The sequence below is a fragment of the Lathamus discolor genome, chromosome Z (genome assembly GCF_037157495.1).
Source record: "Lathamus discolor isolate bLatDis1 chromosome Z, bLatDis1.hap1, whole genome shotgun sequence".
Classification (NCBI taxonomy): Eukaryota; Metazoa; Chordata; class Aves; order Psittaciformes; family Psittacidae; genus Lathamus; species Lathamus discolor.
Genome location: NC_088909.1, coordinates 100,185,888 through 100,203,920, shown reverse-complemented (window position 1 = coordinate 100,203,920; position 18,033 = coordinate 100,185,888). Strand labels below are relative to the sequence as shown.

Sequence of the window (18,033 nt, the reverse complement as noted above, 5' to 3'; positions counted from 1 at the left end):
GTACTGGAAAAGGAGTTACACCTGAATACCTACACCTGCCTCTCCAAATTCTAGGTTGAGTCTCTGAGTTAATTCAATCCCACTCAAGTGCAAAAGGAGGCCACTTACAGGAGCAATTAAAGTTAAAGGCCAGGACAAGTTTTTAAGTGCATTATTGTCTACTTGTAAGGACAAGGGTGAAAACGAAAAAGGCCAGGTCTGAGGGTTTTTCTTTGTAAAAGAATCAAAGCTTAGTGGTGGTTTTGTTTAGCCACATACCTCCTATTTGGAAAGAATCCTGTATCAGCATCCCATTAATGCAAAATCATGTTCTCCCATGTTGTGGCATCTGCAGAATGTCTTGCACTTGCTTGTACTAAAGGTGGATCAAGTCCAAAATCTTGTGCATTTAGAATGAATGAAAAGCTGAGGCCAGCACAGGTTGCCAAGAAACCTGGGCTCAGACTGGGATGGGAGTTTGGCAGACTCTGTTACCATGAGCTTGGTAACACGGCTCCATGAACTTGGTTAGCAATCTGCTTACAAGCAATGCAGAAGCATAAAGAAGAGATGCCATTCCAACATGATTTAAAAATATATTGCCATCATCTTTGTGGCCACAAGAGCCATAGGCTCTGCCACAGGCAGTGACAGCTCCAAACACTTAAATTTAACCTCAGTTGTCATAAAACATGCAGATCTGGTAGAGACATGGCTGATCAGTGTTCTTACCTTTTGCTTCAGTTGTAAAACCATCTGCTTTATTTGATGAAATTCCTTACAAGAGGCACAGCATGTCCCCGGTTTCGCCACATTTTCAGATTTCTCAGTAAGCCCAGCTGAAAGAAAGCAGTTTCCAATAAAAATATAAAGATCCAAAGTAAATAAATTCATACAGTGATTGAAAAAGCAACTTGAAGGTTGTTACATTTCCCCAGACTGTGAAAAGGAGCGAATCTTGCTATTATTAATGCTTTGACTGTGAATTGCTATGTAAGCCTGAAAACCTTGCAGGGACAGCTCTGAGCTCATTTTTAAAGCAGCTGTTTCCAGTTAACAGTCCCCCAGGAATTTCTTTTTTTAATACCTGGAAGAGTTTACACCACTTCTTTTATCTTTGTGTTTAGGGTAGGCTAACCCTACAGATCTGAACTGATTTACAGTCCCCAAAGGGCAAATTTTCATATGCTATAAATTACAGTAAAATCCCTCACAATATGGTCATTTCATTCACTTCGCACAAACTGCTTTTTATCATCACAGGTTATTCCTCCATGTGATGAAATCAGCCTGAGCAGAGACAGGGATTGAGATTAATGACAGGGATTTAAATCCATGCAAGAGAAAGGGTCACACCTGTTGATACTATGCATGAATGGGATCTTTTCAAGATTCCATTAAATGATTCAAACTGTAAGAGATATCACAAATGTTTTCTTTGCCCTTTTCCCAGTCCCATAAACTGTGAAGCACTTTTGCATCACAAGCAAACAAGCATTGTTTTAACAGATGTCCACTTAAGGAAAAACTTTAGGTGAGCTTTTTTGCTTTCGCGTATAGTTGTTGAGAAGCATCAACTGTACAGAGGCTCTGCATATGATGTATGACCTTCTACAGTGTTGGAAGGGTTGTTAGACACCTTTGAACACCAACCTTTCAGAGCACATCCTGTAATGGAAAAACTCTGCAGGTGCTCCTGGTTAAAGCCAGCAAATCTTCAAAATCTTCAAAAAGGATCAACTACAATGCACTTAGCTATTGTGTTATACTTCTCTCTTGGATATGCACTCTAATGTCCTTCACCTTTTCAGAAATATGCACTGATTTTGAAAACATCTGCATCATTTTAAATGAAACCAGAAGTTTCTAATACTAAAGATGTTGTGTAGTACTTGACTTGAAATATTTGCAGTGTCCCATAAGGAATATTGCATCCATTAGATGGTCATCTATGGAAAATCAACTAAAGCACAAATTTATGAAAAACTGATTTTTGGTATGTTTAATCCATTGGATTTAATTCCACATCAGGCATGCTTGCTTTTAGAAGACAGAATTTTAGCTTTCTCCTAATCAGGTAGGAGTGGGCTGTAAGGGCAAGGTGCTGGAATGACCAGCAGCATTAATACTGGTGTTAGCACTGAACTGGTCAGAAAATTAGGATGCAAAGGCTTGGGGTTTTTCCCACCCATCAGATGCCTGCTCCCATGGTTGGAGTCCAATGGCATTACAATAATACACAATTTATTTAACGTTTTTATGGTAGTAAGCACACTACTGTTTGCGCTTCCTAGCTCTTCCTGGATGTGCACAGCTTGGTAATACTTGAGCAGCTTTCCGTACTGTGTTCAGATGGCTCAAAGGTTTAAGGCTGAGAAGTACGACTTGGTGTTTTCTGATGATCTCTGTGCAAGATGTAATAGAATTTCAGCAAATTGTTCCTGGCTTCAGGACTGACCACACCACCACCCAGACGGACTCCAGCCTTTATGTGAAGATACCTGAACACATAGCATTTGCTGGTTTCCTTCCTCAAAGCAGTATTTCTAAGGCTAGTCATTTTGCTTTTGACTCCTTCCAAAGCCTATTTGCCCACGGCCTTTCTCTGATAAAGAGTCTGCCACGCAGAGCGTTTTTTTATCCCTTAACAAGGAATTGATATGTTGTAATCAAGACATCTCTTGATATTTCTATAAGGTAAGTTTCTCTTGACCGCAAGTCAGTATTGTGGCTCCCTCATGGAATTCCTCCTGCTCCAATTTTTCAGCTTCCTTTAACAAAAAAAAAATCAGTGTTTTTACATGTACATTTTTGTACCTGTGTAGGATTTATAGATGCACATATAAAGAGCCTTCAGAAAAAAATGCCCACCCCATCTCTTTTTTCCCAAAACTGCAATAAATTTTGGGTTTGGTAGTAGTCTTAACCAAAATCTCTTTTAATAACTATCTTACTAAATGAGTTCCCTCATATTGTTTAAAGAAATTTTGCTGAAAACAACATACAATCATAGTGAGAAACTGCCAGAGCCTCTGCTATTTGAAACCTAATGCAGTCCCTCTAGAATCAGTGGAATTATGTGTGGATTAAGAAGCAGTGAATTTGGCCTCGTGTTTCATTCTAAAATCCAGTTTATCTTCCAGAAGGATGTGGCACACGGGGCTGACAAGTATAGATAAAACAGGGCTGTAAAAATTCATGGAGATGAATGTGGGGGGGTCAGCTATGGTTTAGGAAATATCATACCAGTGAGATTTCTCCAAATCCAGTTGGATTGACTTGTCGGAGGAAGAAGTCCAACAGCGTCATATAAGCAAGCATGAGCTGCATCCCTGGAGAGAGGTGGAATCCCCCTAACTCATACCAGACAGAGGTGATGATTTGCCCAGGAAAGAAGTCATCCATCAAACATTTGCTCTACCCCCATCTGATCCTGTATCAGGACCAAACTATGAACAAAGCCAGAATAAAGCATGGATAAAGCCAGAAGCCACCTAGGACAGGCCGGGGGGGTGGGCAGGAAGCGATTAGATGGAGCCACCCATGCGCAGTGCAGAAACAGAGGTCACCCACCAGGGTCAGTTTGGCCAGCACTGAGCAAGACACACTTACAGCCTGTTTCCATTGCGCAGACCTACACCAGAATACAAATTATTTCAGAAAAGGCTTAAACCAGCCCCATTTCATGAAGGCTTTCTAAATCACAAAGTCTAGGTCACATGTAACATTGCCATGCTGATGGGGGTCCTTTCATCTCAGTGAGACACCAGTGAGCCCTGTGGCACGTATCAGTAAGAGATCTGCTTGGGGGAGCGATGTGTTTTCTTTGCATGTGCTCAAAGAGTCTGCCTTGCTGATGCTGGAAGAGAAGGAGGTACTGGTTGGAGAGAGCTCTGCAGGGAGCTGTGCCGCGGGCAGTCTTCGCATGGAGACTGTAGAGTTGATCATCTGTGTTGCATTATCCAGGCTCAGCCTGCTGAGATGGTTTCATTTGCCTACTTCTGTGAGGAGATTGCATTGTCTCTATCAAATGTGACATGTGTGTGGATGCAGGAAAAATGCTCCCTATTCTTGTGCCCACTAATAGACCCAAAGCTCTTGGTCAAGCCCTGTTACAGAGCCAAAAAGTGCCTGGATTGCAGCCTTCAGGCACAGTACAATGAAAACATGACTAGTATCTCCTGTTAAATATGTGAAATGGTTAGAGCTGGAGAGGGATGTCTCTCACACTAAATGTTAACGTAAAATTGAAGTGTTCCATCTACGAAGAAAAGCAAATAATCGATTTATTAGGAAGTGATTCCAGCGTGGATGTGGTGTTCCAGAGCGGTGCAGGGCTAGGGCTGACCACGGGGTGGTGCATCGCGACAGCCGGTCTCTCTCGGCCGCCCAAAGCCGTTTCTTTCGGATGGGTTACGCACATGAACCCCGTCAAACGGCAATGCCCAGCTCCTCCTGAATTTGCCCCAGAGGCCTGGCAATTAGTAACACTGACTTGGAGTATAGCTGGGTAACAGAGCGGAAAGCGGTCTCCTGTGCTTCATGTCGCTGGTTTGGGAAATGTCTTGAGAGACGGGTAGTATTTTGTCCCGTATTAACTATTGAAACTGACATTTTAATGTGCCGTGCATATTCAGTGTAAAATTGGTGCTTTTCAAATATCAGAATTATTTCCACAGCCTTGAATATTTTGCATGGTTGTTTATCTTGAATGCTCTGGACACTGCTCTGTCTAGTAATTTGAATTAGCCAGCGGAAATGTTAACTAGAAAAACTATTTGCAAGGGGATTATATAGGTTATTTCTCTTTCCTTTATGATTTCCACACACTTACAGGAAAAAAATTGAAAAACTACAAGGAGCAATTAAAATTAATGGAGTGTCTCCAGTTACACGTTTTCAGAGGAAAACCAAATTATAAATTGCTCTTGCCATCCAACAGGATTTGGAGCACCCTGCAAGTAACTGTTCAAGCTTTAATTGATGAACCTATGGTAAATCATCATTCATCAAAAGAGGGGGTTTTGGTGGGGTTTTGGATTGTTTGGGGTTTTTTTTCTTTCCCGAAGCACAGGTTGTTCTCTTCCTCCTTTCTTTTCAAATTGTCGTGTCAGTATTTAATTTGCAGTACTCTGAATGCTGTAACTTAATAACTGGGATGAGGTCAAAAACCTTAAAATCATTTATGTACAGCACACACATGTACTTGGAAACCAGCAGTGAAAATCAAGAACAAGCCCTCACTTCTACCACTTTCCCATCACAAATTATTTTCATTACAAAAAGTCACAAGACACACATACTAATTGCAGGTCAGCAGAATTCAGTGTTACTCAGTGTAATTTAGCAAACAATTTAAGCAAGTCTTGGAAAGTATGTTGAATCCCCAGGCACACCTTCTCTGAGCCGCTGAGTGCCCAGAAGCACTAACCATCCAACCCAGGGGCATTTGCTAATCTCAGGTATAGGCATGTACATACAAATTGAAGTTACTGAAATTAATTTAATTAACAGATTAAATTAATGAAGCTTTATAAGGGTAATTTTTTTCCCTTTGTTTCCTGAGCTCTGGACCACAAACTATGTATAATCCAGGTTGGTATGGGAGCAAAATATGGCTTTTAGCAGATGGATCCAGCAGAACTGTCTAACTGAAGCTGTAAAGGCAAGTTTCACTGTTCAGCCACTCTGTCTCTCTGAGGAGGATGCTTTCCACATCCTTCAATGTACTTGCACTCTTTGTAGATGGGGCTACTAATTTACTGCTCTGTGTGTGCAGCTCATAAACTGGGTGGGAGAAGAGCATGCAGCAGGACTGCTCCGTAGGGGCTTGGCTGCCCAGCGAACAGCCCAGACTCTGCAGGATCATCAACTACATCCCAGGTTCCCAGGTTCAGACCCCCAGCTCTAAGTATAGCATAAGGAGCGGTTCCTCTTTATGGCGGATCAACCCTTTAGACGGCCCTTTGGCCCAGAACCTTTAAACACCACTAACATATACCTCTATCTCCTTTGGTGCATGTCTTGCCATCCTCCTCCCGTGTATAGCCTTCATGACACTCACACCTGTAGCTGCCTATGGTGTTGACACAGATCTGAGAGCACAGGGTCCCATTGCTTGTGGCACATTCGTCTATATCTGGAGAGGAGGAAGAATCATAGAATCACAGGCTTATAGGACAGAATGTTTTGGGTTAGAAGGAACCTTAAAAATCATCTAGTTCCAATGCCCTGCCATGGGCAGGGACGCCTTCCACTACGGCAGGTTGCTCCAAGCCCTGTCCAACCTGGCCTTGAGCACTGCCAGGGATGGGGCAGCCACAGGAGTTCAAAATGCTCCAAAGCCGGAGGTTTCACACCTCAAATACGACAAAAGACTTCCTCCAAAGTTATCAGGAGATTTCGTGGTTTAAATGTGTGAGTAATTGCAGCACTGCTGGTCCGTTGGGCTTGAGCTCTATGCAAACTGCGCATTTATTCTTAACACACCTGGCATTTTATCAGTGACCATCTCTTGACCACTTCTTTGCATTGAAAAGCTCACAAGCAAAGCTTGATCCTGCAGATCTTGGTTCCCTGGCACAAGAAAGGCAGGTCAGACTAGCCACACAATGACCACATGTGAATTACATAGTGGCTATCTGAATCAAACCACAAGGATTTATTTTCATAATTAGGCCCAGTTATAGTGCTTTGAGGGATACTGTTAGCATCATGTCCCTTGTCTCAGGCTAAAAACCCAAACCTGCAGGAGGAATTAATAAAGGGAGTTACATTAGCCCAACATTCCAAAGTGTTTGGGTGCATATGTTTCATTTTAGGTATTACCTGCTAATAATTTCAGGGGGATTTAGATCTCTTAGGTCTAGAACCAATCCTTAACATAATTTAAACATATTTCTTCTGTAATAGTAATAAAATAAGAAAGATTTCAGATCTAAACTGACTCCTAAAAGACCCGAGGGAGCAGAATGCATCAGTAAGTAGAGATGAACTAAAGACGCACTTCTACCTACCCAGGCAATAAGGCTTTTCCCTGTTCCTGTGCCTCTCCCGATCATAGCGGTACCCAGGATAACAAGTGCATAAGACTCGCCCAAAGTTATCTGTGCACTGCTGTTCGCAGGGAGCTTCGGCACAGACATCATAGTCTGGAGAGAGAAAAACGTGGTTAGGAAAAACACCAGTGGCAGTAGCTAGATGATACTTTGACAGTAAGATTGTAGTTGCTAATCACAGCTTTACAGTAGTTAGACTGTTTCTGAAAGTTGGATTTTAAGCAAGGGTCACTTTCCTGGTTTGCAGAATTTAAGAATTCTTTTCACAGAAATATTAAATTACCTAAAAATTATTTTGCTGTTTTTTTCCCACAATTTTTTAAGTGCTGATAGCAACATTTTGTACGCCGAATACTGTGGGACACTGTGAGGCTAACTGCCAAATCCAGGCATAAAGTGCGTTATAAAGAAAACTTAACTAAAATTGCACTCTAATTATTCAAAGCCAGATGTAACCCTTCTAGCAAAGAACACATTGTTACAAAACCATCATCACTCTTCATAATAGCAACGCGCAGATTAGGGTATGGTAAAGTCGCTGGCCAGGCTTGTCAGTGGAGTCCCAAAACACTCAAGTCGCTGTTTGAAACCCGAAGGAGGGAGAATCTGTTTCTGATTTCAGTGCTGTGCAGCAGATGATGTGAAGTCCAATGAAGACACCAGAGCAAACCGTGGTCTGACCTGCATCTCTGCCCTGCCAAGGGCTGGATCTGTTCCCTGGTGTCAGGCTGGTGGTGGGGTTGAGGAGAGATGGGCATCCCTGGCTGTGGGTCCAAGGGGTTTGCAGTGCCAGGAGAAGAGAGGAGCAGGAGCAACATCTAGGGTTAAAACCAGCCCAAGCAAACCCTGATGGAAGTCAGGTTTTATGCCAAAGCAAGTGGCAGTTTCTGAGATGATTTCAGAGGAACATCATCCTGTACACAGCATCCAGGTGGCTCTCACTGTGACCTTTCAGTGACTGGGTACTAGGAAGTCATAGCAGAAATATGCTGTCCATCTTCCAGACCAAATACATCTAAACCAAAGTGTTTCAGCTGAGTTCCCAGCAATGCACTATTTCCATATTTACAGTATAAAATGATTAAAACCCAAACTCATTAGTGACTCACAGTAATGACTAGCAGACATCCCTGGGTATGATGATTTTTCCAAACAATTAAAATGAACTGGTAGACAGTAAAGCAAGTGAAACCACATTTGCATGTTACACAAATTATTTGCGTATTTCAGAAATTATATGAAGCACACACATGGCACTGAGGGTAAAAGTGACAATGTGCCAAGGCACAGAAGAGCACCAAACGACACTTAACAAGTTGCTGTACATCACACCAGAGCCCTTTAGACCAAGAAGTACTATTGTAATGGTGCCAAACATTTCCTCCCTTGTGCTTGTCACCTTTTGAATAGCAGGCATCCTTTCTTTCCTTCTTATTTCACAACTGTGTTAACACTTGAAGCCTGCCTGCAGTGCTGTGATGGTGAATGGCAGTGCCAGGACACCCAGCAGGAACTAGGGTCATGCAGTGCACAGCCTTGCTCAAGTGTGGAAGGAAAACACAGCCCTTGCCTTCAAACATGGTCAGCCTTGGCTAGTTTGAGCTTTTTAGGTGATGCTGGGGTTGTAAACTCCTGTTACATTTGGCACTACTAAATAATCCTGAATATAAAATGGGTATTAGTGGTGTTTTTCCTGGGCACGGTTGCAAATTTAATTTTCCACTGAAATAAGAGATGAACCGAGATGAACATGCCTGCTCCTTAACCAGTGTGCCCGTGCAGATGCTGGATTTGGCTTGTGCCGTGTTCTGCCTATTCAGAGTGGACGCAAAATGAGCTCTGTCCTCCCTGTGCTTCCATGAATAGCTGTGCCCTAATAAAATAATAAACAACAGTGCTGGAAGGGACCATCTCCCACCACAAGCAGGATTAGCTATGTCTAAACCTTTCCTAATAGACATTCATCTAACCTGTACCTAGAAACCCCTCACGGCTGGAGATGCCCCACCATGCAGTCTATTACCAAGATAGAATGTCCCTGCAGATAGAAAGCCTTTTACTCATATCTACTCCAAACTCCCCTTGTAGCCATTTAAGCCCATTATTTTTGTCCTCTTCTTCTTGGCCATGAAGTGCAGTTTACTTTCCCCTTGCAGCAAGTTTCCACATACCTAAAAACTGTTATCACATTTCCCCTCAGCCTCCTTTCCTCTAGACTAAACAATGCCAGTGCTTTTTAATTGCTTCTCTTCTGCCATATTTCATCTAACTAGACTTTAAATGGCTTTCACTTCCACCTTAATTTACTTTCATACACAGCTAGGGAAGGGTCCAAGAAGTGGTAATCTCCCTGCTGGTGGTTGCCAAGGAGTCAACCCAAATCAGACAATGGTTGTGGGCAGGTCCCACATCACAGAGCTGTGTGTCCCCAGGGCTTTGGTCCCAGGTGACACAACTCCCTCAGGAATAGTCCTCACAAGTGGGATGAAACTTGGCAAAAGCTGCTTCGCTATTTCTGTATGCTATGCAGAACTGAGGATGCGCATGCCCTTCCATGGTCAAGCCCCTAGTCTGCCAGCCCAGGCTGAGAAATGTGGTCTGTGGATGAATCAAAGCCACACGGTGAGGATCAGGCTGTTCCAGACTTCAGGAAAATACCAAAAAACTGGAGCAGAACAACAAATGTCTCTGTATATTTCAGCGAACTCAGGAATGACAACGCAGCATCTGAAGTTGTACCAAGGAAATTTCTGAAATAGCATTAGTGAGGGAAGAACAGATCTGATTAGTGTTTGCCTGCCATAAACTGTAACTAATCCACAGCCAAGAAACTCAAGTAACAAACCAGTGGCAGCGATGGTGCTCTCCAAAAGAAGCTGTTCCAGACTACATCTGTCCCTGCTTTACCCTCAGTGACACCAGAAGACAGGAGTTGGTTGCAGCTATTAGTATCCAGAGCAAAGAAGGAGATAATTCAGGAGAAAAGGGTGAGGAGCTACTTTTTGACCTGCTTCACTGGTCAGGTGGAGAAGGAAGAGATGCTATAAGGGGAATCAGCCGTACAAACCAAACTCCCCTTCAAGTTTCGTGAAGAGCATTGTCCCCTACTCCTGCAGCTGAAACCCAGAGTGAGAAGGTGAGCCCAAAGCAAATGAAACGCAGAACATGGGGCATGGGCTCATACTGGACTGCACTGATTTCTGTTGCTTTTCAAGGGCAGGCAAGAAATAGCAAGTCAGAAACTGAAGATGGTCATGGGCAAAGACACAGTCCTTTGGGAGTCTGTTTAAATAACAGCTGTCCAAGAAGGATTTCACTGTCTTCCTGAGGAGCTGTAAGAGGGTGGACAAGGGAGGGTCTATCCTTATCCCAAACCTCCTCTCTTCAGCCACTGCTATATCACAGAGAAGACAGGACTGGAACTACTTCTCACATCTTTGACTTGCCAGTACTGGATTGAAAGGTGCAGATGTGCTCTAATAAGCTCACATCTGTAATGTATTTATGTGGCTGTGTCGAGATATGCATTTCATACAGCTACTCTGTCAAGATTATGCCAAAACAATGTGTGAAGAGCCAAGTAATGTCTTGTAATGGACCAAGTGAAACGAGTGCTTCGCTGAATTGTGTTTCTCGTCCCTATACCAAGATCGTCTCAGATGTTATAATAGTTGCTGTGGCCTCTGAACTTCAAGGCAAAATGTAGATTGGGCTGAAAAAGGGTGAGAGGGGGTATGAGAGGAAAGAAGCCAGAAGAGAAATTCAATTAGTGGCAGAAAACTCAGGTTACTGAGGTGCAGTTAATAGACAGGATTAAGCAAATTCAGTGGGTACATAATAAAAGCTGCTTTCATAATCACTCAAGTCTGAAGAGATGAAAATTAGGAGCCTAAAATAATATATTGCCATGGCTCTCATTTTATTTTTGTTCCTATCACTTCTCCTGCTGTACCCATTATATTTATTGAATAGCCAGCATATAAAATGGTTACAATCCATAGGAAAAATGGAGGGCAGAGTGTAGAGTCCTGGCTTCTTTCCACCCTGAAAGGAGGGCCTCTGTCTCTTATGCACACAGCTGCCTTGCACAACAAAGCACAACCACCTCCTCCAAGTGTCTGTCTCACTCTAGAGCTGCCATCTCATGCCACACACACTGAAGTGAAACTCACTGCAAAACCACATCTTTTCTTTTGCTTTTGGAGCATCAATTTCACCCAAACCCTTCCCAGCTCCCCAGGGCTTGGGTGGGTACTGTGAGCTGTTTCTTCGCAAGGAAGCAGAAAATCCATAATTCCTGTTATGAGAAAATGTGGATTTTCTTTTTGTCTTTTTTTAAATTTTTTTTTATTTTCATCTTCCCAACCAGTGTTCTAGTGTTTCCAGCCAGCAGCAAAGAAGATGCAAATTATAGAAAACAAAAGCAGCAGGATCAGATCTTGGGTTATAATCCCTGTTGGCTGGAGACTGTAAGTCAAAAACCGACTGACTCTCTCCAGTATGTTAATTTGTCCCTTTTCTTTTCAAAACATCACCATCCCAAACTGGCAAAACTCTCAGGTCAACTCGAGGCTTTCCACGTGTCATCAAATAGAAAGATGTATTACCATAAACCAACCTTTTAACCTGGTTTTTGGAGAAAACACGGTTTATTGGCTTGTTATCGCTGGCCTTTTGCTTCTGCATGACAGCTCCTATTTCTATGACTTCAGAGCCAATTTAATCCAAATCAAACAAAGCAGTCAGAATGATTGAAGAAGCCCCATTGCCACTGCTCACGTGAAGCCATTGGCTGGGTGGACCTGACAAGATTAAGGAAAAGGCAGAGCTCAGCCTTTTCCTACATGAGATCGCATTGCCACAACCTCTGTGCCCATGACCAGGAGAAGTGACGGAACAGTGATGCTGTTTGATGATGCTGTCCCCTCACTGACATCTTTGGGAAATGGGTTACTAACAGCAGGACTAACTTAGTCACCCATTCCCTGTTCAATTACAAGCCAAATCGGCTGTTGTAGATCCAAGGGGTACATGGGGAGAGCCATCAGACAGGAAAGGTGTGCTCCTGGGTGCACAGAGCACTCCTGCATGCCTAGCTAAGAGCAGAATGCAGCCCTTTGTTTGCAGCAGTGCATGGGACAAGATCTGTATAGCCATGTGTACTTAGGGGAGGATTAAGGCTTGGCATGCTAAGCAAAACTTGTGGAAGATAGTGATCTTTTTATTTTCCCAACAATTTATTGGAAACAGCTCCCCCATTGACACGAGACATCAGAGCCTGTGATTGTATTAGGATGCTCTTCCAAACTGGCAGTGATGAGAAGAGGGCAAAGGGGGAAAGACAAATGCAGAGGTCAGGACAGATAAGAACAGTGAAATCACATACCTTCAGGGATGCACTGTCCAAGCACAAACTTATAACCCTTACAGCATTTTTTCCTGAAAAACAATAGAATAAATAAATGAATAAATAAATACATTATCTAAAGGTTGATGCTGCCTTTAGAAACATTCATGAGTGTATCATGTATGTGATGAACGAAGTAAGATGAGGATCCTGAGCTTCACAGTTGGAGATAACTCAGCATTAAAGAATGCAGCATGGAAACACACCATTCAGTCCATGAGGCATTTTAAATGATGGCATGACCAGACACCTCAGGAGCCTGGGGCTGGGTAACTGGTGTGGACACACTCAACATCCTAAGTATTTTCTGAAAACCCAGCTCCCTTGTGTTGAAAGGATGCAGCACTCCTCAGTGCTGTCCATACACACAGCTCAGGTCATAATTTTCATGATATGGTGAAGGGTGTTTTCAAACATCCGTCATTACAATGTAAACTTGCAGAAAAGGTAAGTTTCAGCAAAGAGTGCACTCAAGATAAATGTTATCAGTAATTTCTCATTGTTTGATTAACCTGGAAGGTGGTGAGTAAAATATATTGGGTATTTCAACTGGAGCAAGGGAAAGTATCTTACACAGGCAGGCAGACACAACTGCAGTGAAGAGTCAACAGGCCAAGTACTCTTTATGTACCTATGATATGAACAAAGTGCTGAGAAATTAATGTTTCTTAACACACTGGCCTGTTCATTCAGGTATTCAGCTATACCTGCCTTCTAGACAGCAAATCACATCAAGTCACCAGGACTCCCAGTAGGGCTGAGAAGCCTTTACCAATGGCTGTGTCCCCTATCACTCTGAGAACTACTCGCTGCAGGGATCTGGTGACTTTGAAAGGGTCCCACGGTAGTGACTACCAGGCACCAGGACTGCTGCAAGAGAAGCAAACTGCTGTTCAGTGCGCTGTTTTATCAAGTTTATGTGAGTCTGAGGGGAAAATAACCCTGTAGTTTACAAATTCACAGTTTTTCATGCCCCATGGATATGCTCAAATATCTGCAAAACTGGGAAACCATCCATTTGGTCTTATCCTTTAATTCAATAACTGACGCAGAAGAGTGCTAAAGGCATAGCAGTCAATGACACAACACTCCCCTGGACAACACGCAGCCATCACAAATCATCATTAAGTTGAATTTAAATCAACTATCAGTTGCAAATGACCACTTAAAACAAACAATGCATCACTCCAAACTATGTAAAAACAAACTTTGGCTCCATATTTTACCCTTTTCCAAAGATTAGCCAGAATATAAATTATACTTAATGAAGGTTGAACATCTGAAGAGGAAGCTTTGCTTTGTTATGCAAACAACTGGTCCCTCATTAGACTTTTCTCCAAACACTGCTGTGAAGTTTTATCTGCAAGACTAACAAATGCAGGAGGAATGAGTTCAAAGGTGCATCGAGGAGGTTGTTCATATGCTGCAAGCCATGCCAATGGCTTTCCAAGTGCACATTCATCTCCTCCTGTCTGAGGAAGAAAGGAGGTTGATAAAGCTTTGCTTGTAGCTGCTCTTCAGAGGAAGATACAGCCTGGATTGAGGGAGGGCAGAGATGGGAAAGGAGAGGAGGGCATCCCAGCCATGAGATGCTGGCCTATAGGGTTATGCCAGCCAAAACCAACCAGAAAGAGGAAGCAGTAGCTTTCATCCCTGAGAATTCCTGCTTAATTTTCAGGCTTAGGACACTTAGGACTCCCACTCTTGGACTGGCTTGTGGCAGCAGATGCCAACCTCAGCTGGCACAGCCTGTGCCTGGATAAAGACTCGCCTGCTGGGAACCTTGCAGGAGCTGCTTCTCTCCTCTCAACTCGGCCAGCAATGGCTTTTGGCTGAACTTGCTGGCTTTCCTGTGGATACGCTGTGGTTTTATCTTCCTTCCTGGATTCTCCTGATAGCCAAACCACTTGTCCCGATCAAACCCCTCTCCCACAGCCGCACAATAAGAACCCATGACACACTGAGGTACAGCTGTTAAATACTGCCCTGGTGCCCTGGTACCCTGGAGCAAGCACAGGCTTGTGTAGCATTGCAAGGGGTTGGTCCAATTAAAGAAAGAGGAAAATCATACATCCCTTGCACACATCCAAAGCCCATGCTTGGAATCCATCTCTTGAGTTCCACAGGGAGATATTTTTGACACATCACTTCCTTGTTTTCAGTCTTCCTTACAATTTTTGATGAATTTTCCCAGAGTTTACTGGAAAGGAGATTTGGAAATATTTTCCCTAAACACCCAAAGATTTTTCCACATTATGAATGCTTTAAATCACACCTAAAGATGCGGTTTAGAGGCTTTGCTTTCAGTATCACGCACCAGAAACCAATTTGCATGATGATCGTTTCCCAGTTCCAGATTACAGATCTCTGTATTAGCGCAGCCTGTGCTCAACAGCAAGCTTCAGCCATGAACGCGATTTTGCCACAGAAACTGCTACTTTAGGGTTAATCCACAGGAAATACAGTATGACAATACATGCTTCTCTGAACATTACAGTGCAACCCTGGGATCTGTGCATGCTCTAGCTTTTTACATTCTTAAATCTGTCAAAATGATGGATACATGAGTTGATCATTAGCAAAGGCATTTTAATAGCAATATTCATTTCCAGACATCCAGCTCCAGACTGACATGTCTAATCAATGTTGCGCAGCAGCGATCTTGTTATACATAGTGAGAGGTAAGAGGGGGTCCCCACTGATAATTTTAGCTACTGAATAACTTTCAGCGAGGCGGTTGCTACGCAGCTCTACATGTGAATGTGCATTGAACACCAACTAATGCACAGCTGTGTGAGCTCAGCCACTAAAATCTATGTGGAAATTGAGTTGACGTATTAACTTTAAATCTGGTTTCCAAAAGGAGAATCTTCTAGCAGACTTCTCTGTTACAGCTTTTAATAGGGTGCATCAGCTATTAAAAGTAGAGAAACTTCTGATTCTCGTGCAATCTTCACTCAAGAACATGCACAAGCCCAAATTCCCAGAGGGTTTTGAGCACCATGATTTTGATCACTGCAATGTCTATCTTTTGTGTTACCTGTAGAAAAATCCACAGTGAAAGGGACTCTCTCAAAGCAAAGTCACCCCTTTTATCTGACAGGACCTGATTGAAAAGCAGGGAGATGCTGAGCTACTCCCCTCTGCTCTGGATGTTGAGGTGCTCCTGGATCACTGAATGTCAGAAGATGGAGTTTAGGGTCAAGTCTTTGATACCAATAAACACCAGGCAAGCGGCTGTGGCAGGCTTTTGTGGCCCATCACCTTGCAGATTGAAGGGAGCACCCCCACGTCCCATCACCCGCAGGTCCCCCCTGTGCCCATCACATAGCAGTGAACCAGCACAGCACTCCCTGCCCCATCTTGCAGAGTGTTAGTTGCTTGATAGCATCGCCCCAGACAGGCAGGATGAAAGGTAAGATGCAAGGAATGTGGCTTAATTAAGCCACCTCTTTATTAAGTTAGCTTATCTGGCAGCTATCAGCAGTAACCCATCCCGTGTGGACCATGTTTTTTTCCCATAATTGTTTCCACCTGGTGCAGAGCTGCCATCACCCCCAGCCCTCCTGCTCCGCACAAGGACACTGCGGAGAGACCGGGGCAGGCTGAACCTGTACAACACTGCTGTGCTAGAGGGAAGGGAGTGATCCAGGGTCCTACAGCCACTGAAATGCTTTGGAAATGCAAGCAACAACAGGATAAACATTTAAAGTGATAATTAACCTGTGCCTGTCTGCAGGAACACAGCAGCAGCTTGGGATGCTTGTGGCAACAATTGGCTCAGAGCTGCCTGATGTGTATTGGGGTTTTGGTTAACTTGAGCAAACAGGCGACTCTAAAACCTTATCATGATGATTATGTTGAAGAAGACACGGTGACCATTTGGTGTTTGAATAAAGGGAAGGAATAGGGAAAATGTGAAGTGAAATGCGAGAAAGTTTTATACTGGTTTCAGATGAATGTAACATGTTGAGAAAACTCTTGCTAAAGATACTGAAAGTGGAAACAGAAGAGTCCACTCTAGGAAATACTTGCCTCCTAGGAGCAAAGCAGACACAGAAATCTCTACACTGAGTCAGAAAGTGAGTTCTTAGGATAAAATATGGACCTTTTTTATAGGTCAGCTGATGCGTGAGCTTCATTCACTGCAAAATGCAGCAACTCCACAGGTGGTGGGGCAGGTCGAATCCTTCCTCTCCGACATGCTATTTCTAACCCATGAATGTCAGAAGAGTTGCACTTTAGAGGGTATAAGAGCTGCTTAACGTTTTATGCGGGTTTAGATATATCAACACTGTTCTCCCACGTCAGTGCTGGTAGAAAGTAATAATAATAATACAGTTGAGTGCATATATGTAATAATAATAATAATAAAAAAATCTCCTGTTGAGAAAAGATAGAAGAAAAAATTAATCAGATTTATTCAATGTCATAACCTGAACTCAGATGATTTGTGCCGTATCTTGAAGACCTGAGTCAGCAAAGTGCATGGCATGGCTGTGTTTAATTGCACAAAGGGGTCGTTGTTAGACTGGCTCCTTATTGTGCCTGCCCAGTGTTTCTATTTGATCACCCTGACTTTGAGAAATACACAGTACAGCAAAAATGCAAATGTAAAATACAGCAATTAACTTCCAAAAATAATTGGAGAGCTATGAAAGCAAGCCAACAAGGTACATTAGGAAAAAACCCAAAACAAAACAAAAAAAAAACCCACTCCCAACTGTTGTTTTTCTCATATTCTATATAAAATCCAAATGAGGGACAGGTCTGTCTGCCAAAGCATGCACAGACAAAGCCCATCTGCAGCGCAATGTGTTAAGGAAGCAGCTCAGTAGCTGTGAACAGTTTCACGGTAATTCACATGGAGAGAAGATTTATGGCAACATGGTGTAAAACTGAAGCAATGCTTTTTTTGTTTGCCTTTCCGTGGGATACATACCGAAATCTTGAGTAAGAGAGGATGGCCTCCCTGCAGACACTTGCTCAGCATACACTTTGTCATGATTTCCAGACTTAGTCCTTTTCACAGTTTTGTAAGGAGGTAATTTATGTTCACATTGGGTGTAATGCAAGGTCCAAGGCCAGACCAAGCCCTTCCAGTCACTGTTCCTGCTGAGAGTGAGTAGCACAGGTACAGTGATGCCTTGCGATGCTGCAGCACCTATGACCACTGTATGTATATATATGCTTCTTAACTTCTCTTAACTGACTAAATAAAGCAAGATTTGCCTGAACAACCGCAGAGGCAACCCTTCACCAGCAAAGCTGGAACTCAGACCTCTGACAGCAAATCACTGCAACCTATTACTTGATTTTTCTGCAAGTCAGATTTCAGTGATTAATGTGTTGCCTGAGTTGAAGCCATGTTTCTTGTCAGCTACTTAAGTCAAATAAATTCACCCACATATAATGGTTTTCTTTTTCTTAGAAAAAAGAAAAACAAAAACCCCTGCTATCAGCTGTTTTGCTCAGCTCTGGCTATTAAGACAGATACCAGAAATGAAGTCCCATTCCAGTTATTGCTAAGGGGAAGGTTTTGATAAGATTCACAGTTCCTGGGCTGCTCTTCTGTGAACACAATCCAGG

General features: G+C 43.0%; 1 protein-coding gene across 2 annotated transcripts in view; it reads right to left on the bottom strand.

Annotated features, from left to right (window-relative positions):
* Nucleotides 1-18,033, bottom strand: part of CCBE1 (collagen and calcium binding EGF domains 1) — a 96,325-nt gene that overhangs the window by 11,318 nt on the left and 66,974 nt on the right. For both annotated transcript variants that reach the window (XM_065662158.1, XM_065662159.1), the window contains exons 3-6: nt 12,424-12,476; nt 6,996-7,130; nt 5,981-6,118; nt 712-818 (exon numbers count right to left, since the gene is read on the bottom strand). In XM_065662158.1, coding sequence (XP_065518230.1) covers nt 712-818; nt 5,981-6,118; nt 6,996-7,130; nt 12,424-12,476 — 433 coding nt within the window. The remainder of the gene's footprint in view (nt 1-711; nt 819-5,980; nt 6,119-6,995; nt 7,131-12,423; nt 12,477-18,033) is intronic.